Raw genomic sequence first — 25,227 nt, 5'->3', positions numbered from 1 at the left:
GCTGCGGCTGCGGCTGCTGTGGAGACTGTGGAGGCTGTGGAGGCTGCGGCGGCCCCTGAGGTGCCGCGGGTGGTGGCGGCTGGAGTGCCTGCTGAGGGGAATGAGGCTGGGGGGGCGGGTGCTGATGCTGTGGCAGGGTTGGTGTCTGGGGTTGCACCGGTGGCTGCTGTGGCTGTGGTGGGTGTTGCTGCTGTGGCTGTGGCTGCACCTGGGGCTGAGGAGGAGGCGTCAGGGCTGGGTGGTCTACTGAATGCTGGCTGTGATGCCGGTGGCTGTGGGAGGCATGTGGCAGTGTGGCCCCTCTGGATGCCTCCATTCTCATATGCTGAGAAGAAAAAGTGTTTTTATCTTAGTAAAGTTATTCACAACTGTCACAAACAGGTGACCTCAACAGGGTTTTGCTCTTGAACAAAAATCATACCTTGGTGTTTTCCTCGATCTGGGTTCCTCTCTTCCAGGCTTCTGAAAAAATGGAGCTCACCACACTCTGGGACCGGCCATGAGAGGAGCCCGTGTCCACCCCACTGTCTGAATGGCCAGAATGATTAGACTGGGACTCTGGAAAAACACACAAATAAAGCAAAGTGTAAGCAGAATGTATGAAAGAAAAGGTATTATAACAAGATCACACAGATATGGTTTGGTAAAAAAAAAAAAAAAAAGAACTCTTCGTGTTTTCTGTTGCACAGACAAACGAAAAGTGTTTTTAAAAAAGTGCAATATGCTGATTTTGAGCATTAGTACAACATTAATATGCAGCAATCAACCATCTGCAGTGCAATAATATGTTGGAGTTATGGCATCCTTAGCAGAGACTGAAATCTTACTCCCTCTATGTGCTCTAATCTGAGCTTCTCTGTTCTGTGTTTTGGCTGCAGGTCCAGCCACACATGAATGTTAGTTTAGGTGTGTATGTATTTTGTTTTGTATTTTAGGTGCACTAATATTATTTCAGCTCATTGCGAGAGTCTATGGCTGTTTTGAGGCTCTCCTCTGATTCTTCTTGTTCCACTTCAGTCTTTGTGTTTCTGTCTTATAATGAACGCCCTGACAGTGAATTTAACAAGAGACATGATGATGTGCGCTTGACTAACTTTAAATATTCTCAAAGCTCTATGTAAAAATTAGTGGTGATTTGCCTGTTTCTGATTAAAATAATAACTAACCAGGTATGCTGGCAGAACTGGAGCCAGATCGGATGCTGGCGGTAGAGAGAGAGGACCAATCATAGGCCGCCTCTGTCCTCTTCATGGCTTCCTGGTAGTTCACGTACAGCTGCTTCCCATACTACACACAAACACGAGGTGACAGAGCACAATGAGGTAAAATTAATTAACATTCCTTTGCATATTTTTTTGTCTTGAAGAGCAACTTGGGTTTACACTAACCTTGGCAATGCGGATTCCATTGACCCACTGGTGCAGGGTCCTGACATCATCGCAGCACAGATACTTGATGTACTGTGATTTCTTCTGGATTTGTGGATGCTGTAAAAAGAAGCAAACACATAATAGTGCCATCTATCAACACCTTGTAATTCCACTGTCAACTGATTCAAGATGAAAAGATTCTGCATAACGTGTAATAAACTGCAAGTCTTCTAGCTTTAAAACAAGACAATTTCTTATTTATGCATAAAATACGATGAGTAATAAAACTTCCAACTTATTAAAATGCCAATAATAACAAATAAAATGACTCTAATCGACTTGTTTTTAAACCATTTGCCGAGTGCTATGAATTATGGTTATTTTCTACTAGAATGCTAATGGAAGTAAATGCACGAGGGATGCTTGTCAGGGTAAGAGACGAGCACTAATTTGTCACGGGAGAGCAAAATAAATAAATAAAGACTTTGCATGTTTCAACATTGGCAGCATATTTCTAAGTGCCATTTTATGGGATTCTTTCAGGTACGGAAAACTGTTGACTATTTGACGTGCTGAAACCCATTTTCAAAACCCTGTATCATCCACAGAACTGGTAATAAACCTGTTTCAACCTTAGCTCCTTTTTTCCCCATTATTAAGCGTACTATTACACAGACTACGGTTTCTTAAAGTCTTTTTTCAGTCTAGAACTGAATAGAAACTGCCTCAGTTACGCTGGCTAAATGTGAGTTGTGGTATATTGGTATCACCAATTGTTTTAGATCCCAAACCCTGAATAACAATCAGACGCAGACCTTTGAGTTTTGTGTTTGAGAACCCATGGCATCTATGATGAGAGGACTTTGGAGGAATTTAACACTTTAAATACATTTTTTTTTAAAGAAAGAAGTCACAACACAAAATTGTACAGTTCTGTGGCACATATGACAGAGCCTTACCTTCAGAGCCAAGCAGTAGTCAGTAGGAGCCTTGTATTTGCTGCGGTAGTCCTGGCCGTAATACACATTAACATGGTCCAACTGCAGGAAGCATACAAGATCTCTGGACGCCTGCAGAGAAAGAGACGCAGGGGACGACATTATGTATTGATGCCTGGTTGACTTACAAAAGAGACCAGCGCTGACAGAAGCTGCTGCAAGAAATCGTGGTTAAAAAAAAATAAAAAAATCTGCTGTGTATCTGTGACATATTTGATGTGAGTTTGGACTACATGTATGTTTATTACAAATTAATGTTCTGAAAGCATTTTTTTAAGTGCATGCTGTTTCCCTGCATGAATAAAATAACTCTAGATTGGCTTTAAATAATTATGCTAAAAAGATCCAAATCCCTCAGCAGTCCCCATATCATCAGTACAAATTTACATGGCTTTATTCAGCACTAGAAAATATTGTTGGACTCAACCTACTTTTCAGCTCATGCAACACTGCAGCATTTAAATAAGGAAACAAAATGATAAATAGTATTGGCGTCTGGCGGTGTCACTGAAGACGGTGCAAAAAGTGTCATAATCTGAGCAAGACTCAGGAGGATGACAGTGCTAAAAATAAAGCACATGTGCACAGCAAATCTACCCTTGGTTGTTTGCTGGTTCTGTTGTTCAATGTGATCGGGCCCAAAACAGGAAATACCTCAAAGTAGACTGTGTGGATCTGGTTCTCATAACCCCAACCCGCATTTCTGCTCTCCGTCTTTATTTTGTGTGAGTAGCGTGCTTGTGTGCCAACAGTACACCATCGTACTGACCTTGGCTTTGCCTTTGGGGACATAATAAATCCCAGAAGCCCTGAGGAGGAAGTAACGCTTCTTCCACGACTTCTTCCCGTCCTCTTTAAGCCACAGGACACCCTCGATCTCTGGCACAGACACCGAGCCACCACAGAAACACTCCTGAAGGATGCACAAAAAGGAACAAGTGATGAAATATTGCTCCTGATCAGTAGAAATTATGGGTAGAGTTTGTGCTTATGCTTGTGTGCAGCTGTACCTCTAATAAAGCCTCTTTATTCCTGTCAGCCATTTCTGATGTCTCCTTCCGCCCCAGCAAATAGTTCTGGAAGTGAGTGAAGGGAACAGTCACATGAATATAAGACAGGGAGGGTAAAGTCGACGGCTCACCTCCTCGTCTTATGTTAAATAAATTATTCACCTTTACTCGCTTTAAAGCTTTGACCTACTTCCAACTCTCCTACACAAACACACTTCCTTGTTCACTCTCTGGCTCTGTGGGCTGTGCAGGCACTCGGCATGCATAAACAATGCGTCTGTGTGTATAACATACACTTTCAGCATTTACACAGCGAATGCAAAGCGGCTAAAAGGCTACTGAGAAAATAATCTGCCCTCGCTCTGCCGAGTCTGTCAGCATATGTGGGTTACGGTGTCACGACCAGTCACCTGAGGGTTCTTGAAAAGAGCATATTTCTCGATGCGCTCAATGAACATGAGCTTGTTGTGGCTGTCACGGGTCCAGTTAAGCAGATTCTCCACCAAGTTCTCATGATCCTCAAAAATACGCTCTGAGAAAAAGAAAGAGAGAGGAGGAGTAATAAAGACAAGATGCAAGATACGCAGGTTTTTTTGCTGACCTGCATGTGTGCACTTAATTTCCTCCCTCCAGGCTTTTCTGTTTTTTGGGTGGGGCTGAATCTTCAACTGTATGCCTGACAAAGAGCCTGAAGTCACAACAGCAACTGTAGACAATTCTAATGTCATCTGTCTTGTTTACATTGCCCCACTGTTTCGTGCATTAGCCATGTGCAAGAACGCCCTCCAGTATTCCACCTGTGCAGACTAAAGCAAACAATAAACAGTATTTATTTGACTCAGGTGCAGTGTAAACTATCCATGGCTCCTCCCTTACCCATCTGTAACTCAGTGATGGTTTCCACAAGAGACCAGTCAGGGCTGTAGCCACAGTGTGACTTATCCAGCAGGCTGTCCAGCACCTGCCTGACTGTCTGGCGCTCATCCACCATCATGGTCTTGGAGCTCTCGTCTGACATATGGACTCTGATCACCAGCTTAGGAAGAGGGGGAGGAGAAGAAAAGATGATTGACAGGTGGGGTTTTTTTTTTAAGAAGGGATGTCAAAACAGACATGAAAATAGAATATTTATATGAATGCAGACGATCATTCACTCCATAAAAACAACACCTTAAGTTAAGTTTTTCATCATATGGCAGTATATTAATCCACTTTAAATGTAAAATGAGCCGTCTCCATCACAGATTCATCTTCATAATCTAAATTGCTCAACATATTCAAAATCTATGAAGAAAGACTTATTTTTCTGTCAGTATTGCGTAAATATGAGGCAACTATTCAGAATGAGTCACCCTTCATTCAACATTGGTTATTATTTAGCTTTACAGCTGCTCCTCAGATTGAATTGTGTCACTTCTGCCATAATGATAGTATCCCACCATCAGTTATGATACTCACAAGAGCTCTCTAAAGACAAACAGATTATTGTGTGTGGACGATGAAACCTAACCAAGAGAATAATAACAGTGAAAGTTCATGTGAAAAAAGCAACATTTTCTCATACAATTTGCAGCTTCAAGGATGAAATTGAATCATCTGCTTGTCAAGCTTCAAACCATTTATGGGGCCCCTTATACTAACACCCAGCAGTCTGGCTAAAGTTTTGCATCTATAAGCAACTGTGAGTCCTCCATAACAAGCAAGCTTAAACTAATCTGGCTGAACGTGACAAAAACACACACGTGCCAGTTCCAGGATAACACAATTGCAGCCTACATAAGACCTGTCCTGGTGGGAAATCTAATAAAATGCTCAATTCCTTGACCTCTTGTTTGTCCCCTCCCACTGCTGACCCTAATGTCCAATCAGCATGCAGGTACAGATGATTGAAGCAAAACTTAGACCAATGAGAATGCTTGGCGAGCAGTGAGTCTCAGACATGGGGAGTCTGACCTACATTTCTCACAGGAGAGACCCCCGAAAAAAAAAGCCCCACAACAAAAAAGTTCAAATAAAACCAAAAATATAACCGCTTCCACAAGATCAATCACTGATCCAAATGCAATCGAACTGCTTCAGTATCATTAATTCAAAATATGGCAAATTGTGAAGCACTGCTGGTCATGTAAAATGCTGACAACCAAAGCTTTCTGCTGTGTTTGCCGTTTTTTTAATGTACCAGCTGTACCAGCACCCTTTATCTTGTCATATTGTATTTACTTGGCAGGGTGAAGTCTAGCCCTGTTTGTTCAAACACTGTTGGGCTTCAGCTATTCATTGCATGTAAAAGGACACCATTCAACTAAATGGCATCGCTTTCATTCACAGAGACAGTTCATTCAGTGGCGGAAACACTGGCAAAAATGGCCTGCCTGTGGAGTCCCATATCGACTTCCCAATGGAGACACGCCATGGCTGTCAGTTGTTCGCCGAAAATCAGCACTTGTTTGGTTGGATAAATAACATGTCTTGTGTGGAATTGCGTCTGCATTGTCTTTCAACGCACACCCCATCTTTTTCTGAAGCCCGTCTCTGATTCCTTGCTCCCTCCCCAGCAGATCCACACACATAATCAAACACCGCAATGACCTATTTTCTCTGCGCTTCACCGCCTCGCTGTGAATGAAGTTCACAAAGAAATGCAGCGTACAGTGGATATGACAAGACAGACGATTATATGAGTGAGAGGTGCTTTGTAAAAGAGTCAGTGAATTAGCGTTGTGTCCACAAACGAATGAGGTGGTTCTACCTTTTTGACCTGTGCCTCCTTGATTTTCTCCAGGGCGACTCTGATCTTCTCTGCCTTCAGCTTGGCAGCTTGCTCCTCCTGGATGGACACACAGGATCACAGTTAACACAGCCGCCTTCTGATTTCACAGCCTTGCCTCATGCTCTTCACTCATGTCTTTTATTATTCTCTCTGACAGGAAGAAGACATCATGCACACGCAACTTCATAAAATAGTTAACAGCCTTCTGAACCGTTTAAACGCACAAGCCCCCGGTGTGATAGCACATGGTGCCAAAATAAGGTTCCTATGCCTTGGCTTGCTTACCTGCCCCCTCCAACAAGATGCCATTACCTCCATTCTACAGGTAGAGTGTGCGTCCACGTGTGCGAGTGTTTTCTCACTTGTGTGTGAATCGTCAATCAGACACAAATAAAGGTTGTGCTGCTAAATCGCTGCTGCTGTGACATTGGTCCCTCAAATATGGCGCTCCATTTTGCTGTTTATGGTTTCACAGTGGATTCATATGGAGCTGCAGCAGTTTCCTTTGATCTTGCTATACAGCAGAAGGGAAACAATAGTAGGAGATCCCCAAAGGGCGAGAGGCTGCGGATGAATGTATGATCAGTTCAGAAAGCAACTATGCCCGCCACTAAAAGATTCAAAAATCATGTTCAAAATGGAAAACGTCCAACTGCGTCCATAATTGATTTAAAAAAAAAAGGTTTCTTTCTCAGCGAGAGAGGAACAAAAAAATCCCGATAGATATAAAGTTATTCCACCATGATCCTCAGGAGATAAAAATTCATCTTTGCATCCACATCTTCCATCGATGTTGGTCAAAGCTGGTCGAGACTGTGCTGAGCACAGACTTTGTGACAGTGCAGGTTCACTGACATGCAGACATGTGCGCCCGAGATGAGCACAATTTGACTAAAAAAAAAAAAAACCCAGTGAGACAGTGGGGAGGACAATGCCCCTCCCCCTTCCATCCTCCCACCCTCTCTTCCTGCTTCCTCCCCTCTCCTCTCCCTCTTCATCACTCGCTTCCTCTCTTTATAACAGATGCAGGGGTTTGGGAGCGTGCCCAATCGATGGAGCATAATCCCCACAAAAATAGTAGAATGAAGGGATAGCCAACCGCGGCGCCCCGTTTACGAGACCTTTAGCCAATCATGGCGAGAGGGGAAGACCGTGACTGACTCCGGCCCCGAAGCTAAACTACAGTGACAAGGACGGAGAGCGGAATTTGGGTGAATGAGAAGCCGAGGTGCTGAATATTTGAAGTCATGTGTGTATACAGAGGCGTGCGTTCAAAGAGAGGGGGTGGGGGGTATTAACAACTGCTCCCCAAGCCTCTTATCTCAAGAAGCCCCCCACCCACCACCCCTCCTTGACCCAGACTACCTTTTTTCACATGACCAACTTCAAGGCACATTAATGGAATAAAGCCAAGTCTCTGTTTGGCCAACACATAGCGGCAGGCTTTTAGTCGCCCGAGTGTGAGTGAGTAAGAGGGTCACGGGGGTTGTGGAGATTACAGTCCAGAATCAATCTGAGTCACACTGTAAGTTTAGCCCAGAAAATGTTGCTGTGACCCTCCACATCTCACTCCCTCCTCCATTATTCCCTCTCCACATGACACCTACACTCTGCTTTTTATTAGACATTAGTCTGATTCCGATTCCACAGGCGTTTTCCCTTCTACTTTCACACTCAGCCACACCACAGCCAATTTTAAAAGGCTCTTCTGCCTAGCCTGAAAGAAAAAAAAATCTTGGCACCCTGTTTCTTTGATGTCTCTCCGCTCTCTCTCGCGCCTTGCTTGTTCCCAAACATCCCATGCTCATTCAGTATTCTGATTTGCGAGCGAGGAGAGGGAGAAAAATTGTGAGTCCAGGCGATTGCGGCTCGCCCTCTCCTATTGTACAGTGGGAAGAGTAACACGAACACAAACTCCCCCACAGCCTGCACGCTGAAGGCCATCTCTGCCCTCCACTCTTTGTAAAATCAGTCAAATGCTTTCTGAATACACAGACACACTGAGAGCTTAGATGCCAGAAACCAGCAGCTTTGAAACTGTGAATTAATTCCACAGTTTCATAACACAAAGAGCAGAAGACAAAGTAACTGCCCCTCCAAAATATTGGCTGGAAAACGTGAAGGCAGATGAAGTGAGTGTGAGCACGCCAGCTTCACAATTGGCACCCGTTATATAAAAAGGAAAATGGAGATAACTGAAAGAGTTCTGGAAAAATTCTGTTCCAACAACTGCTACTGGAGATCTTTCAGTTTGCTCTTATTGTTTTGTTTTGAAGTCCTCAAAAGGAGACTTCTAAATACCAGAAAATAGTACAATATGTCTCAAAAGTTTTCCAGAACCCCGAAGGAACCCTTACTCCATCTAAGATTGGTATCAATCGTAGTCTGTTTCAAATTCAACAAATACTCTTGGGTTATTAAATCTAGGCAGGATTTAAGAAACTCCCGCTGTCTTGGAATCCCAGAGTTTGCACTTTGCAACGTGTCACATATTGACAGTCGGATAAATTGCAATCAACAGCAGCCAACTGTAAACCACAAATCTTCTGACATCAAATCAGCATAAGCTTTGCACAGAAGCCAAAGGCTGCAACCAATACATCTGCTGAGAGGTTGCAAGATGTTTAAATTAAAACAGAGCTTGTTGGGGCCCAGCATATGATGGATAAACACATGGGAAAGATACTGGATTCTGAACAGTAGAGCACAGATGGTTCACATTTTGAAAAAAAAAAAAAGGAAAAGAGGATTATTGCCTCGTCAAACTCTTCAATGAGTGGGCACGTATCCATCAGTGTCCTGTGTTTGTTTGAGCTATCGCTATTGAAAAAAAAGCTATCAGTCAAATTAATCTTAACCTTGTTTATTGTGTGTTTTGCTGCTTTTTTGGCAAACAAATTATACTGAAAATATGAGTGTCAGGATGTGGAGAGATATTCTGTAACCATATGTTGGATGTGTATATCTGAACTGTATGTTGTTTCTATGTTTGAGTGTCAACCAGACAATTACTGGCACTGGATAATTAATGATATCATCATGTGTGTTATTACAATGATATCAACATGATTATGATAATACTTTTGTATCGTGATCACAGGTAACAACTATGAGCTCAAACATTGTTTATTGTTTGAGCAATGTTATTATATAGACATTTAATGTATATGATATCAAAGAAAATGCATTAAAATCACACTTAAAGAAATACCTGCAGTACTAACGAGATATTGCCCAATTCAAAACAGGCATTTAACAGATAAAAACATGACTATCTAGGCATAGTATTTTAAATATAGATGACCAGGTATTTGTTTAGCCTCTAAAGTATCAAAAAAAAGTCCATGGTCTGAGCGAACTCCATCATGTAAGGAGCACTGACACATATTAGTGAAATCCTCTAAGAAAGCTTTCAAGTAGATCTTAAATTACCATTTTATCTACTGTTTTCAAAGCAAAGAAAGAAAGACATTTTACACTCAGAGAAAAGCAGCAAATTCTCTCAGTGGCGAAGCTACAAGCAAAGAGTTGTTGGAGTTTAAGTTTCAGGCTGATAAATGACTAAATATATAATAATTACCAGTTTTCACTGTTCAATTATCTGTTGACTAACTCATTATTTAACTAATTGTTGCTGCCTAATCTCATAAACAGTTGCTGCTCCTCTCACAAACCTTCCTTTCTTTCTTAACGAAGACAGAGCAAATCAAAAACCAACTACAAGAGAAGAGAAAGGAGAAGTACATAAAAACAGACAAATGACCACATGCCAGTGAGTGACACACGTGGAAGCAGGTAAGAAAAACAATCAAGTCTATGTGCAAGGTGATGAGGAGGAGGAAAAATCCATTCTGATGCAGCTACCCTGTTAGATATATAAATATCAGATATTTTATTACTTTATTTTACGGTGCACTGTCATTCGTGCATTTCAGAGAATAGACAAGTTGGAGAAAATGAGAGTGCTTCCCCAGCTTAAAAAAAATGTTGCTTTTCAAAATTAAGTAAATAAATCAATTAGTCTGGCTGCAAGCATCAGGTTCAGTTCTCACATGGATTTTTCTACACAAGGAGCATGCAGTGCAGAGGAGAGGAGCAGTGCGGACACACAAGAGAGAAAATGAAAGAAAAGGTGAGTGTATGAGGGAGAGTCACCTTGGTCAGGAGGTGAGAGGGCTTTCCAGCTATGCTTTTCAGAATGAGCGAGGTTTCTCGGTCCAGATAGGAGTGCTTGGGTTGAAGAGGAGAGGGGATAAAAAGAAGAGCAGAGGAAGAGACAAAATATAGGAGAAGTCAGTGCCAGATGATTCTCTGAGGCTTATTAATTGCAGGTGTTTTGATCCTTTTTGTACAAAGAAGCGTGGAAGCGAGAGAAGGTTCCATAAATGAAGCAATTGTGGTTGTCATTAGCTGCAGCTGTGGGGTAAAGAAGCAATGATTGTGAGAAAAAGTTTAGATATGCACAGAGAAAACATGATTGCAATAGACTAGAGTGTATAAATACATAGTAATCTGCATACTGTGGCTAGTTACAACACCTATGGTCTGCAGCTACGTTCACAAACCCTCTTTCACATCATACATACTTTCATTCTTATGTTTACATGTGCATGCATTGCACACAAACCAAAGGCTGCACACTAGAGCTAAAACACAAACATGATAATCACATGTTAAAATTGCAAATATTCTGCTGCATAGACAAACTAAGTGAATAGAAAATGGTTTGGCTTGGTGCAAACTAAAACGTTACTTGATTACCATCTCAATTATTAAGTGTGCAGCCTTTCATGCACACATGCAAGCTCGCACACATGCACTTACAGTGGCCCGATCCACTTCACCGTCTTGTGAGGTGAAGTCAAGCTGCCGTCTGGTTGGCTTACCATTGGCCCGTCGCAGTGTGACATGCTGGGAAAATCAGGAGGTGCGGGCAAGGTGTGTGTGGACAGAAGCCATGTATATAAGAAAGGATGCAAACACAGACAGACAGAATAAACACATGCAAGGGGGACAGGTGACGTGCAAGATATTGTGTTTCTTCTGAACTGAACTATTAGCTCTCGGCCAGCTTTTAGTCTCTCACACCAAAACACAATATTTTATCTGAAACACACGTCACAACCACACTTTGGAGGATATTAAGATGTTGTTAGAAAGCCAATGTGCTTCGTGGGTGAAAGATGAAGGTGTTAACATTGTAATCCAAGTCACACGTGAGATTACAATGTGTTCAGTGCCACCATCCAATACACAATACACGGGCTGTATTGTGTATTTACTCTCAGGCATGCAGCTTCATGTGTGCTTAAACATGCAGGCGCTGGATTGAGGTCAATTTGGATTTTCTGAAGTTTTAATATTCAGAACTTAATTGACCCCAGTAGTTATTCACACACGTATTTCACTTACCGTCAGATCTGGAGATGTTTCACACTGTGGCTCACACACACTTTCCCAGTAGCTGATAAACACTATGTCTACCTCCTTTATATTCTTGTTGTTTGTTTGTGAGTGTTTTTGTGTATTTCGGTGTCAGTCATACCTCAGTGCTGGTCTGGTTTTGTCCTTGTGTGCTCGGGCTGCTCTGGCCCTCCACCTCTCCACCGGTCAGCACTTTATCAGTGTCCAGGGAGTCCATGCTGGAAGCTGAGGCACATGCTGAATTTACACTGGACCGCTGGGACGGAGCTTCCTGTTCGCTGACTGCGCCCACCGAACCCGTCCTCCTGTGCTGCCCGCCGCCGGACGATCCAGACGAGGGCCGCCGAAGTGTGGTGGAGGAGAATGAAGACGAAGAGGAGGAGGAAGAGGAGGACGTCTGGCGCGCGGCTTCGTCCATGCTGAGAGAGGCCTTCTCCAGCTGAGAGGTGATGTCGTCCAGGGAGATGTTTGAGGCGGCAGGGCGAGCGTTGACGCTGCCACCTCGTACTGTGTTGGCTGGTGATGCCCGGGTGCTGCTACTGGTACTTCCTAATGTGGGGTTTATTAAAAAATGGAGGACATTAAATCTCTTTTTAGACATGGGATACGAAACATAGCAAAATTGGCAACATTCTGTCATTCAGAGGCCACGTCTCCATTAGCGTTCCTTATGGTCTTATTCAGACATTACAGCGGTGGAGGGAACAACAGGATGCACATAATTTGGTAATTCAAAATCAAATTGTCAAACTGGACAGTACATAAAGTGATGAATGTAAGTGATGATACATAAAATGCACAATTTAACAAAAGAGTAAATCTGTAATGGAAGCCTTCCCTAAATTGCTTCACAGAACTCAAAGCACTTAGCTTGTGCAATGTCTGAAAGGGACTTAATATCATCCTTCCATCCATCCATCCATCCATCCATTATCTATACACCGCTTAATCCTCACTAGGTTCATGGGGGGCTGGAGTCTATCCCAGCTGACTTAGGGTGAAGGCAGGGGACACTCTGGACAGGTCGCCAGTCTATCACAGGGCTACACTTAGAGACAGACAACCAAACACACTCACGTTCACACCTGTGGACAATTTAGAATAAATTGAGTCTTTATATTACAGCAGGAATCCTGCAGGGTCAACTCTTGCGTTAGGGAAAGATTTCCATTGAATCTTGCTTGTTGCAATCAGGATGCTGCTCATTGTACCAGCTTTCCTCCTCTACATGAGCACTTTGCAGTTGTTTGTTTTCTCTCTGGCTTACTTGAAAGACATTTTGGTGACGACTGATTTTGCCCCGTCAGCCTTGTACAGCTTAGATCCACAGACATTCCATGTGGAGGAGGAGGTGTGTGACATGATTTATTCCATAAATATTCCTCCTATTTTGTTGTGCAGCAAGCGGTGATGGAGCCAGACAGTTTTTATAGGGGTGGCCAGACAGAGGCCATTACTCACACAGGGGTGGCACAGAAACTGACAACTTGTTAATTTTTTTTTCAGTGTGGCAAATGTCTGTTGGACAAATAGTTAATTTTTCTGGTCATTGACTTTTATCACTCATTTATCCAGACATGGCTACATACTTTATGAGCTTTGTTAACCTTTGTAATCCTCGATTAATTTCTGAAAAAACCTGGAACAGCTGGTCCAAGATAAGCTTTTCTAACTATTGATATTAAAATATAAATTACATTAGGACTAGTATTCGACTTCAGTTCTATAAATGTTGTCCTAGCCCTCTGTCTTCACTAATGGTTGCATGAGGTGGCCATCCTTTGGCTCAACCCCTGACAGCAAGACAGCAGCAATGTGAGACACCATGTGAAACATAAAGCACAATATGGTAAAGTGTCTCTACAACAGCTTTACTTGTTCACAATGATCTCATATATCACAAAATAACAATAAATAACAAATGGCTAAATGTAACACTTTTCTATCCATAATAATGAGACTTTTAACTTTTTTCTCAGAGTCAGAAAAGAAGACTATTTGCATTATTTTTGTTCAGTGCTTAATTGTTTTGCAGGAATTATTTTATTGTTGCTAAAATGAGGTCAGACACACACCATCGAATGGACATAATTTAGCAGGACTACCTCCGCTGCTGCCCCCTCCACTGGTGCCTGTGTGCTTGGTGCTGGCACTGCGCCCCCCATGGGCCCGCTGCTGGCCTTTGTTCTGGCTGCGAGAAGATGAGTTTGGTTTGGAAATGGTATTGAGCTCCTGCTCGATGGAGCACAGGTCAGCCATCAGGGCATCCAGATCCACTGTGTCTCCCTGGTTCAGTGCCTCTGTAGGGAGCAAAGATAAAGGATTCAGAAAAAACAAGGAGCAGGGCAGTGAAATTATGTCCATTATTTATTTTTTCTGGAAATTTTTTTTTTCGTGCTCTTGTAGTGATTTGGACATCATGAATGAAATGAGCCACATCTCACCATTTATGTTGTACATTGAGAAGCGGTAGGAGAAGTTGGCCATGTTGGTCTCTTGCCTGAGAGGAGGCTTCTGCAGTGCTTTCTGTGGCCTGCCATCATCCAGACTCTACAGTGCACACACAAGCAAAGCATGAGGTGTGCATATGCAAAACCACACACATTCTGACATGACAGTCAAAGCACAGCATCCAAACAGCCATGTCTGCGTGCTAGACTCCTTAGTCTTAGACACACACACACAAGCCTGCACAAATATACAATGCATAGTGGTAGCAGGAAGGGGAGTTGCTAGGATACAGTATAGGGAGACAGGATTAGCAGTGTTAAGGTTGCTATGGATACAGCCCCTTCCTTTCTCTCTGCTCTTCTACCTGTGTGAGTCTGTATCTGTGTAACCAACCACCTTCTTTGTGTGTGTGTGTGTTTTAACCTGTGTGAGCTTGTCCAGCTCTCCCAGCCAGGCTCCAAACATCTTGTCCAAGTCCTGGTCCTCCTTGTCACTGTCCTCCTCTGCTCCATGGTCCAGCTCATCATCTGATACCTGCTCCATCTACACACACACACACACATCCACAAATGCAGATGAAGAAACAAAAGGAGAACTTGTCAGATGATTCTACACATGTAGTCAAATTCACACGCTATCGGGTCACACCCACATAGAAGGAAATTAGAAAAAAAAACCTTCAGCTCAGCTCATGCCAACCTCACTGCCTGTTACCATGACAACCGCTCGTGGACCCCTAGCGGGCACCCTGTGCTGTGTGATCAGTCGAATGCCCTGTAGTGTCTCGTGTGCAGTTCACTGCTGACACACCCAGCCCCTCTATTTCCATGTTAACATCCAAAAGAGAGGGAGGCTGGTGGAAGGAGGGGGACGAGCATCTTCCATCCTGAATCACCCAGCTCTTTTGGGAGCCACAAATCAGTGCTAAATCACGGACAAGGTATTAATCAGACCACACAGAGCAACAGCACGTGATATAAATGGCCATGTTGTCCAGTGTGAGCGATGGAAGGTGCAGCTCGCTGGCTGTGAGAGCCCAGCTGGAATTTGTCAAAGGTGATGGCAGAGCTCCCTCTAGTGGACTCAAAGGAAAGTGGCGGAACAGCAAGTTGCAGCTGTTTGCCTCATCTTGGTGCAACAGAGAAAGAAATCTGAAAAGATGCCAAGAATTCACGCTATATAAATAAAATTGAATTGAACTGAAAACCATTTCAATATAAAACAATTGATCAGAACAAAATTAAGCTACAAATCCTTTCTCTGTATATGCAAGTGCACTTTGTCGTAGCCAGGACACCAACTAAAAACATGAAATCAAGGACACTGACTTCAGAAATAGTGCATAAATAGCTTTATTCTATAATATGTAGCTTTGACGTGTGATGAAATCCTCCCCGTCTATGATGGTCAGCCAGCCATACAGTTTAGACAATCTGATATTACTCAACCTGGGAGCATAAATAAATACCCAAGAATGCCAACGTACATTTAAGAGGAATGTTATCTAATCTGGTGTTACATTTGTCAAGTGGAAGGAAAGCACGTCAGGCACAGGGAGAGTCACGTCTGCAATGCCTGGTCAGATGCCAGAAGAAGTGCACATGCTTTCTTATTGCTTTCCTTTTGAGATAAACATAACACCTTAGTAAGTAAAACTAAATCCAACAGTCCAAATGGAGAAGTCGGTCTTTCCCTAAAGGGTGCCCACGCCTTGGTACAATCCAGTCTGATGGAATATTCCTGTGTAATCCCATTGATGTTTTCAGAGGGTGTCACTCCCTCCTGTTATCCACGCTATGTGGTGTCAGTCACTAGTGGGGACTGTACCAAACGAGGATTAACCCCTCTGATGACCCCTGTTCTTTTGATCTAGCAAGTGGCACAAAGTGTATGTGTATTTGAGAGTTTTTGTGTGGATATGCGGGTAAACTGCACACTTGAGAAGCAATTTGAAAGTTGTGCTTTTTATTGCTACAATGTGATAAAAGCAGGTAATAAACTGAGCAGTAGGTGAAAAAAGGCAATAAAACAGGCGGCGTTTGGCAAAGAAAACAGGAATGTGATAGCAACACCATTGAAAATTGGCCAGCTGAAGACAAACACAGCAGTAGAGGAGCACTTGTTTCAGATCAGCGGCAGCCACATTCTAGACTGCACATGTTTGCTCCTAAAATTCACTGCATGCACTGCTGCGTGCGAGTGTGTTTGTATTACAGTGTTGATGATGGATAGCTTCCTGCTTTGGCATACTCATTAAAAACACACAAGGAACATGGACTTGTCAACATGTTGAAAATGCCAGTCTAAGTATGTAAACAAAAACAAGCCAGCCCAATTTGTGTGTGTTTGAAATTACATCCATGCACTCATGAGCGTGTGTGGGAGTCGGAGCAGGAAATAGCCAGGATGTGCAGAATTCCCAATTTCCCTCATGGCCTGTTTCTTGGCAGGAAACACCAGCTGTCCTCCGTTTCATCCATGCCACTTAGTGAGGACGGGAAGGACTTGTGGGTGGGAGGAGGAGGAGGAAGAATTCGGGGTGCTGAAAGTGAGATGCAGACGCCTCCATCTTTACACCCACCTGCTGCGTCCTTTAGGAGGACCCAGTGATTCAGGAGGAAAACTAAACAAGTATACAGCAAGCCTACCATTGTTTTAATTACATGGTATCATACTACCACCATTTGAATCATTTGTCTACTTGGCTACCCTCAAAAGTGCCTCCATATGGGGCCCCTGAGGTCATAGACTCATCAACTTGTGGGTTTACTCAGTTTGAAAATAGGTAAGTATCTCGGTTGTATGACATCATGGCTGGCTGAAGGCAGACACAAAGAGGAAGTGACTGCAATCAAATGAGGCTGCACTGCGTTTGCTAATGTTCTCCGAGGTGCTTCCATATGTAAATACACTAAATGAGTCACACGGCACGACACTTTTAATAGCTGTGTTTAAGCAGCAATCAGCCTCGGGTCCTTTACAACACACACACTTGCAGGTAGGCCTACAAACACTTATGCTAGTGTACATATGCTGTAAGTACATATTTAATCTAGATGCAAAAAGAATAAATATAGAGGCAAGAAAAGAAAAACACAACAGAAATGATGCACGCCTAAAAACAAACAGCACTTTGAAAATAGCTCTGCGGCTGTCATTCTAATGGAATCACAGCTGCAAGAGCAGATGCTGCTGCAGGTTTAAGTGAATTACCACCTGAGGCCCTGCTTTTAAGCTTATGGAGCATGACCTGGGAGAGACACGAGGAGATGAGGAAGCTGTGTGTGCAAATGGACTCCTGCAAGCATCATCGCCAACTAAACACCAGCCATGGCCTTTTCCCTCCTGATACTTCACGGTCCCTCTGTCTTGTCTGAGCATGACCAGCATTCATCTGTCTCTTGTGAGCGCTGAGCAGCTCAAAGGTCGAAGGTGAAAGACCAAAGCTCAAAAGGTCATCCCAATGGAGTCTCATTCTGCAGCTTTTTTTTTTTTGTCCATGTAAACACTTGCAGTTCTCGCTGATGCTGCAGCACAAGCAAAGAGAAAGATGAGGAGTGAAGGGAAGACTGTGTTCTGGGAAAACAAACGTCTCTAAATCTTAGAGAAAGCACAGCGAGCATCCGGTGCTGAGGAGGTTGAAGATGTGGGAGGAGGAGGAGGATGAAGAGATGACTATCTTTAGACTAAGTCATTCAGATCAGAGTGTCAAGAGGATTGGAAAAGGGAGCAGTATGAAGACTTGTGTTTTCCATTTTTTACAACTCTGAACAATGCAGACAACCGTTGTCCTTGCAAATATTAATTAAATTAAACAGGCAGGTTTTCGGTAAACTAACAGCCTCGAGATGTAATCTGATCACAATACACACTGCCATTTAGCCACAGAATACAGCTTAATGAGGAGGAAAGAGGACCCTCACTGGAGGCATAAAGCACGGCTGTATCGGCTGAACTTGTGGATTTCTTTGTCACATTTCAGGTCACATGACTTGGAATGACTGATGATGCCCAAAGGCTGTTTTCACACCGAATATGACACTTCAAAGTGCAGATGAGCCTTTCAGTTAGAGACTTTTAAAGCAAAGTTAGTGAAAGTTACGCAATAGAATATTAATACCTTTGGGGAAATGCACCTTCTGCATTTGATACATCCTAAAATATTTCGGGTCAACTCATATTTTGAGGACTGTGTCTCGGTCACAGGCAAATGGCCGGTGTGTTCCTAACCCTTCGTTGTGGGAAATAAACAGAGGGCACCCATGAGAATACAGGAAACAGGGTCTAATAGGGGACCAAGGACTTCCCTACTCTTGTCCTTCTTAATAAAACAAAAATGTGCAAAAGAAAAAGGAAAAGATTCCCAGAAAGAGAGAAAGAAAGTTACACAAGTGTCTGGATGTGACAGAAAGAGAGCGAGGTCAGTTTAGGTCTCTCTGGCTGACTCCATCTTAATTCAATTTGCATGATGGGGACAAAGTATTGCTGTTCATTTGGTTCACATTAAACTGCATCTGAAACAGACAAACAACTTCCATGATTCAGCATAAAAGCCAGACGAATAGCACTTGTGCTTTGGGCAACTTAGAAGTACTCGCTCACTTCTCAGACACTATGACGGCGACAGGATAGTGGATGCATTTCAAAACTTATCAATTGCAATCACTCTGACCTTTCCGGAAGCATGACATGAGGTTACATTATGTTTGACTACTGCTCCTTTCTTTGTCTAGTGGCCATTGCTGTTCATATTGTGTTTACCGGGAAAAAAAACTCATACAACCTCAAAATACCACAAACAGGCCAGACTATAATGCCCTTCGGTGACAGCTTCAGCACCACCTACCCAGTCTCCACCTGACATTCAAAGGATTAACTGCCCTTAACATTTAAGATACAAATAAATCCTTTCATACTTCAGTCACACAGGAAAAAGGAGGGCTGGGATGTGGAGAATGACCTTAGCTGTGTAAACACTATTGTGGCCAGATACTCCTGCTGCGATGATGACTGAGTGGATGTTTCCATAATGAGCTTCTAAACAGACTATTATTGGACCAAATACTCCACCTAATCTCAATTTCTGTGTGTGAGAGAGAGACAGAGAGAGAAAGAGCTTGCAATAAGGACTCTAGTAAAATAAAACCGCGAATCAATCCTTTGGCCCTCATCATCTCCACCTTGAAAAACACCGAATCACACACGTAAACCTCCTCGTCCTCGCATCTATTTTCCTCTTCTACTCAAATTATCTTCACAAAAATAAGTTTATACACATTTCTGTCACCTCTCATCTAAAAATACTCTCAACACGTCACATCATTCTATCAAAGTGAGACAAAACTGAGATGAAAACGAGCGCAGAAGACCGGATATGTAGTTAGAAAACAGCATTACAATTACAGAAACTCGGTGAACTCTTGTGGGGGATGAATGCACTGCTGTGGCGCTTGGCTGCAAATGGAGAGTGGGAATTCTTGAGAGTTTAGTGGGACACAAACGTTCACACTGACAAGAGTCCCCGGGGGCAGATCTAGACAAAGCTCAAACAGAGGAAACAAGTAAAACATTTAACATACTGATGGCTAGGAATAGCTTCAAACACACTCATTCATCGGCCCTGGGAATGGTAATGGGCCAGCCAGCATACAATGTGTCCCCCATAAATGCTGCTGATTAACTCTAGGGAAATTATGTGTGAAAAAAAATGAGAGCGAATGCCACATGTGCATGGTTTTGAAAAAAAAAAAAAGTGGGGTCATTATGCATGTTTGAAGTGCCATTTTCAATTTGTGTCAAAAGAAGAGTGGGAAACTCTGTCAGGCACACCCTAGCTGCAGAAAATGCTTTAAGGGGCGTTAGAAGTTCCAGCATTGTTGTGTATAAAGATTATGGGTGAGAGTAACTCACAATATCACAATAGGTTGCGAAAACAAAGGTATCCACAATGTTCTATATATTGCAAGACAATTATCTACAATATCTCATGATATCTGTGCAAGCGGAGAAGACAAAATACTCACAAAAAGGCAAAACAGCAGGATCTAGAAAGGCATGTTTTCTGTAAAAAGATTGCCAAAATAAAACCTTTTATAAGAGCCAGAAACTCTTCTGATAGTCCTTGAGCTAATGACATGTGACAAGTGGTTCAATCATAAAAATCAACCAAATCTAAGCTTCAAATTGGTATATTTGATCAAAATTACTTTTCTTTTTTGAAACTGTGCTTCATGTCACAACTGAGTAGCCATGAGTGTAGCTCTGAGGCTGTGACAAACAGTGATGTGATGATACTTTAGGCACTATTTGGCTGAACTGCAGTCTGTGCAGAACAGAGAGCAGACAAGTGTGGAAACAAACTTGAGAGTTTGAGAGGAACACAAAACACACTTGAATGATACAATACATGCAGTGTGGCTGAAAAACGCGATGGAGTGGAGCAAGCTGTCGGCAAGTTGCTTGAAGATGGATTCAGCATGGTGAAATATCTTTCTCGAGTTGATGTGCAGAGTAGTACTAAATGCTACTAGTGTGCAGAGTCACCATTTTTATCCAGTATTGGTAGGCTCATGGGTAACACCTGCGGACACTTAGAAAAATGTTGTACATGTTGCTTCCAATTTTTTCAAGAAATTCAAATTTTGTTTTTGTCTTTTAGTACGATTTATGACCTTAAAAATGTCCCCATAGTGAATAAAAATGCAAAAAATGCAAAAAGAACCCCCAAAAAAGTCCAGAAACTGCTTGGGGTTAACAGAGTTAATCTAATTACATGATCACGAGATGCTTTTGTATCTAAATTTTAAAACAGCATCCCACTATTTGGTAATCCTACAGGTTATCTTTTACCTACTCCTTAACACGACATAAAAAAAGTACTATATTACCAAGTTTTGCATCCTAAAATATGTAAATTCCCTTTTTCTCCCCCGTCTTTCTAACGTCAGCCCATCATCTGGTGTGAACTGTGCTTCCAGCCTGACAGACTGTGACTCACCTCTTACACATACAAGTGTCTGACTGTCATCATAGCCTGCATGGCCTATATACTCAAGCAGTAAAACACACTCTGAAATGGCAAGTGTCAAGATATCATAATGACATCCTGTAGCTGCTTCAAGCCAATATGCATTTTAGAGTGCTTCTTGTAATCTTGTCTGTGGCGAGACAGTAAAAAGGAGGCTTTTGTCAAACAACAAAAGCGTGCTGTTCTCAAACGCTCCGTTTCACTGCCTTTGAGATATAAAACAGATACAATCTCATTGTAAACGTGCGAGCATGTAATAATTTCCAGACTCATGTTTGCAGCACAGACAGTGGTTATTCGCTCATTTCCGCTGCTCTTTTCTTCCCTTGCGTTGCCTTTTTTTTCCTGGTCAACTCCCTTCATACGCAGATGTTACACCAGGAAACCAGGAGACCAGAAACCAACATCACTGCGTCAAATGGACATTATGTAAGTTAAAAGTAGAAAGAGGAAACTGGCCAAGAGCTGGAGCTGGCAGTGCCAGTAAAAGAACTCTTTGAACAAAGGAGCGGCTAGTCGGCTACCGTCCAAAATCCAGCTAGGTGTGGTTGGTTTGTCAACCTCAGCTGACCTGTAGTGGCCACCGATGTCTGACTCAACAAAGTGACACAACACTGTGTGTGTGTTCATCCTCGATGAATGAGAAAAGTAGGGTGGATGCAGCCTTAAAGGTTGAAGAAGAAAGTCTGTGACAAGATGATCACAGGTTTAAATTAGGGACAAACAGTATGGGTGGAGAATGTGTTCTTTCTGCAACAAGAAATGCTTGTTTGCTTTTTGGCAATGTACTTTAAAGACAAAAAAAATGAGTTTGAAACTAGCACATGCAACACAGGGGTATGCAACTTTTTGAATGTATGTCTCTACTGTCAAACATTTGACATGTACCAGCAGTTAGTAGAAGAAAAAGGTACCTTATTGTTAGAGTCAATGTCAAATTACAGTGGATTAGGCACAAATTACACAGTAATTTAAATAGCTTTGAGGCAGCGCAAAGTTGTTGTTAGCCATGTTGTCTAAGCAGGCTACACTGAACTCATCCCCAAACGTGAAGCGTGCCTTGTTCGTGATAATATCTCTGACTTTTCATGTGATAAAAATGTCACAAACAATATTTACATAATGACAACAGCTGCAAGCATGGCTGACAACGAATGTTGCGCTGCTGCTTCCTGCTGTGGAGAGATTGGTCAGCACTCTGAGACGTATACAGGAAAAAATAGCAAGATAAGATAACCGTTACGCCACCTCCTGCACGACAAACATGAACATGTGTTTTATGTGTCAACGGCAATGTGCACTAATGTTGAGACAATTCTGCCCGACAGAATTCAAAAACAAAGCATGGATAAAAACTGGCAGATGTCACATAAAAGAGGCGAGAGAGCATCAAGTGGAAGGACTGATGGAGGGGAAAAGATAGGACATGAGTAACAGGCCAACAAGAGAGAAAAAGAATGATGGATGGCTACAATAATGGAGGAACGGAGCTAGCCATTAGGTTGTGAATAAAGGGGAGGGACTGATGGCCAAAACAAGAGCTCCAGTGTCATTAGTCAAGCATGAGGAACAGCCTGTAAGCAGTGGAGAAGTCGCACACACATATGGATCCACAAACGCATTCGGGTTCACTCGAGCGCAGCATGACACAGTGAGCCGCTCCGGCTTACACAGCCAATTAGGAGGGAGGGGCAGAGAAAGAGATGGGGGACAGAGAGAGGAGAAAGATGAGGAGGATGTCAGAGGCAGACAGATGGAGAGGGAGTCAGAGGAGGTGGGGGGGAGGCAGGGAGAGAGGAAGAGCAGCAGAAAGAGTGAGTGTGAAAATGCATGGTCACACTGGTGGGTGGTAGGTGTGAGGACTCGACAGCTCACCAGTATCAGAGTGAGCCAAACTTTGGCTGCCCTGCATCTACTTGAATGGTCATTGCCATGGCAACACACATGCTCATCTCCATGTTGACATGCTTCACAGCCTGGCTATCACATCGTGAGCTTGGCTCAGACTCTCCATTGGTGTTTTCACATCTGTTTGTTCCTTTAACCGCAGAGAATTCAGCTGACGTTTTCCTGGATTTCCATAATGTCTCAACACTTTGATAAAAGAAAAAAACAGAGGCTATCTGTGCTGAGTAAACCAGCTGACTCCAATGCAAAAGCAGCAGACACATGAGCAAGTCTATTCTTCTCTTGTTTGTGTGTGTGTGTGTGTGTGTGTGTTTCTCTCGCTTGCACACACTGAGGATGTGTCAGCTTCCCTCCAGGGCACCGGTCCAAATGTGAAATCAATAGTCTTGTCCATTCCCTCCAGAGATCAGGTTACATCCACACACATAAAGGGGTTCAGGTGGTCTGCTGCAGTGGGCTCACACACACCCACACAAACTTTTAAACATGATGCAGCACTGCAGCAGACAGACACACAGGCCGACTGCTAAGAAGAACTAGCCAGACATAAAGAACAGGCGCTGCTTAATAAAGATGAGAGATGTAGTAAAATATAAAGCGAAAAAGAGCTGCAATGCTGTGGAGTAAATCCTCTGATGATTATTTTTTTTCTTGTGTTTTCTTTCAGTGGAATTTAAGTTTGCTGCACAGGAGTAGAAGCACTTATTCTGTCCATGGTTCAGATATAAAAATGAACTTCATCAATGACACTTAAAATCAGGATTTCTGCAGGCTTCACAATAGGCCTGCAATAAATAAGGTAAATCTGCGATATGTCATAACACTGGTCAATATGACAATATGACTTGCAATGTATAAACAAATATTGTAACGTGGATGTTTGCTTTACACTTCCGAGGCCTTTGTGCTTTAACTGTCTGAACCCCAAGCAGTTTCTCAGCATTTCTTTGCTCCCATAAAATTTTTACTCAGTGTGGTATCATTTTTCACTGCAATATAAAGTCCTGCACCTCTATGGAAACAGCACAACCATGGCTAGAAAAACACTACGTTATGTTGCACAATGTGCCTTTTGTGCAGTATGGCATTGTTATAATGTCAAATATCAAGACAAGGAAAGCCTACAGTTGAATTTCTTTCATAAATTATTTTACAAAAATTGAGAAAATAAACTTGAATCAATATGTACAACATTTTCGCTAAGTGTTACCAAAACTGATGTTTTATTACTTACATTTTAAACTGGGGGGGTGCAAAGTGACTCGGTGGTTAGCACAGTCACCTCGCAGCTAGAAGAACTTTCTGCGTGGAGTTTGCATGTTCCAACTATGCTATGTAGGTTAAAATTCAATACTCAGTCATACCAGACTACACATGAAAATATGACAGAAAACCCGTAGCGGGAAAATGGCACACAATTATCTATAATTCTAATCATATTTCTCTTTGTATTCCCCAGCAGAATACAACAATAACCCCTATGCTGTAATTAATCTAATCAATGCGACTTGAACTAGTTAAAATAAAAAATGAAAAATAATTAAGTCTATGTTGCGCTAACATTGACACTTTCAGTGAAAGTGTTCGGTATAAGACTGATAGTGACATTTCCTGCCTCCTCTGCACTAAATCTACCGCTGAAGCAAACCCACTTTCAGTTTAGAGGTGTATAACGTCATCTGACAGCCCGTCTACAGCAGGCAGCAGAACAAATTTAAGCCTTATTAATATATTCTGGGGTACTTTTAAGAAAAGAGCTCAAATAATTCCTGATAGTTCACTCAAGTGAAAATTCCAGGCATGCCACAGGCTTCTCTCAACAAATTCATGTAATCAAATCATATACTTTAGAAAAAAAAAAACATCTATGGTGCCAAAACATAGGTTGTTTTTCATCTTCCTTTGGTTACTTGGCCCAGTTAAACCGTAGATTTACATCTGCCACCTGTTGGGGAATACAAAACACAGTAGGTGTAACTGCACAGGCAATGCATGCCAAAATCTACACACGGATGGCTAACTCATGACAAAACACTGGTTTTGCAGCAAGCCAGCCATGTGCATACACAAAAGAAGACATACATCTGCATGCACGCCACTAGCAGCTGGGAAAAGCTGACTACATTTCCCATCTCTCCCATGCTCTGCTCTTCTGTCCATAACCCCTGCAGCTGGTGTGTGTTTGTGTATCTCATCAAACAGACCCCAAAAATGTGCCAGTCTGTTTCCTGCCACACCACCTCCAGCATTCCTGCTGTGCCAATACCCC

At 42.6% G+C, this 25,227-nt stretch overlaps 1 protein-coding gene across 1 annotated transcript in view; it reads right to left on the bottom strand.

The window, feature by feature from the left end:
* Nucleotides 1-25,227, bottom strand: part of raph1b (Ras association (RalGDS/AF-6) and pleckstrin homology domains 1b) — a 46,630-nt gene that overhangs the window by 4,282 nt on the left and 17,121 nt on the right. Inside the window, exons 3-18 of the mRNA XM_008301726.1 lie at nucleotides 14,447-14,566; nucleotides 14,017-14,122; nucleotides 13,678-13,872; nucleotides 11,694-12,121; nucleotides 10,973-11,059; nucleotides 10,304-10,378; nucleotides 6,128-6,205; nucleotides 4,255-4,414; nucleotides 3,789-3,910; nucleotides 3,379-3,444; nucleotides 3,138-3,281; nucleotides 2,330-2,440; nucleotides 1,389-1,487; nucleotides 1,167-1,287; nucleotides 422-558; nucleotides 3-325 (exon numbers count right to left, since the gene is read on the bottom strand). Coding sequence (XP_008299948.1) covers nucleotides 3-325; nucleotides 422-558; nucleotides 1,167-1,287; nucleotides 1,389-1,487; nucleotides 2,330-2,440; nucleotides 3,138-3,281; nucleotides 3,379-3,444; nucleotides 3,789-3,910; nucleotides 4,255-4,414; nucleotides 6,128-6,205; nucleotides 10,304-10,378; nucleotides 10,973-11,059; nucleotides 11,694-12,121; nucleotides 13,678-13,872; nucleotides 14,017-14,122; nucleotides 14,447-14,566 — 2,372 coding nt within the window. The remainder of the gene's footprint in view (nucleotides 1-2; nucleotides 326-421; nucleotides 559-1,166; nucleotides 1,288-1,388; nucleotides 1,488-2,329; nucleotides 2,441-3,137; nucleotides 3,282-3,378; nucleotides 3,445-3,788; nucleotides 3,911-4,254; nucleotides 4,415-6,127; nucleotides 6,206-10,303; nucleotides 10,379-10,972; nucleotides 11,060-11,693; nucleotides 12,122-13,677; nucleotides 13,873-14,016; nucleotides 14,123-14,446; nucleotides 14,567-25,227) is intronic.

Source organism: Stegastes partitus, unplaced genomic scaffold (assembly GCF_000690725.1).
Source record: "Stegastes partitus isolate 25-593 unplaced genomic scaffold, Stegastes_partitus-1.0.2 Scaffold1703, whole genome shotgun sequence".
NCBI lineage: Eukaryota > Metazoa > Chordata > Actinopteri > Pomacentridae > Stegastes > Stegastes partitus.
Note: the sequence above shows the minus strand (reverse complement) of the source record. Positions and strands in the feature narration are given on the sequence as shown.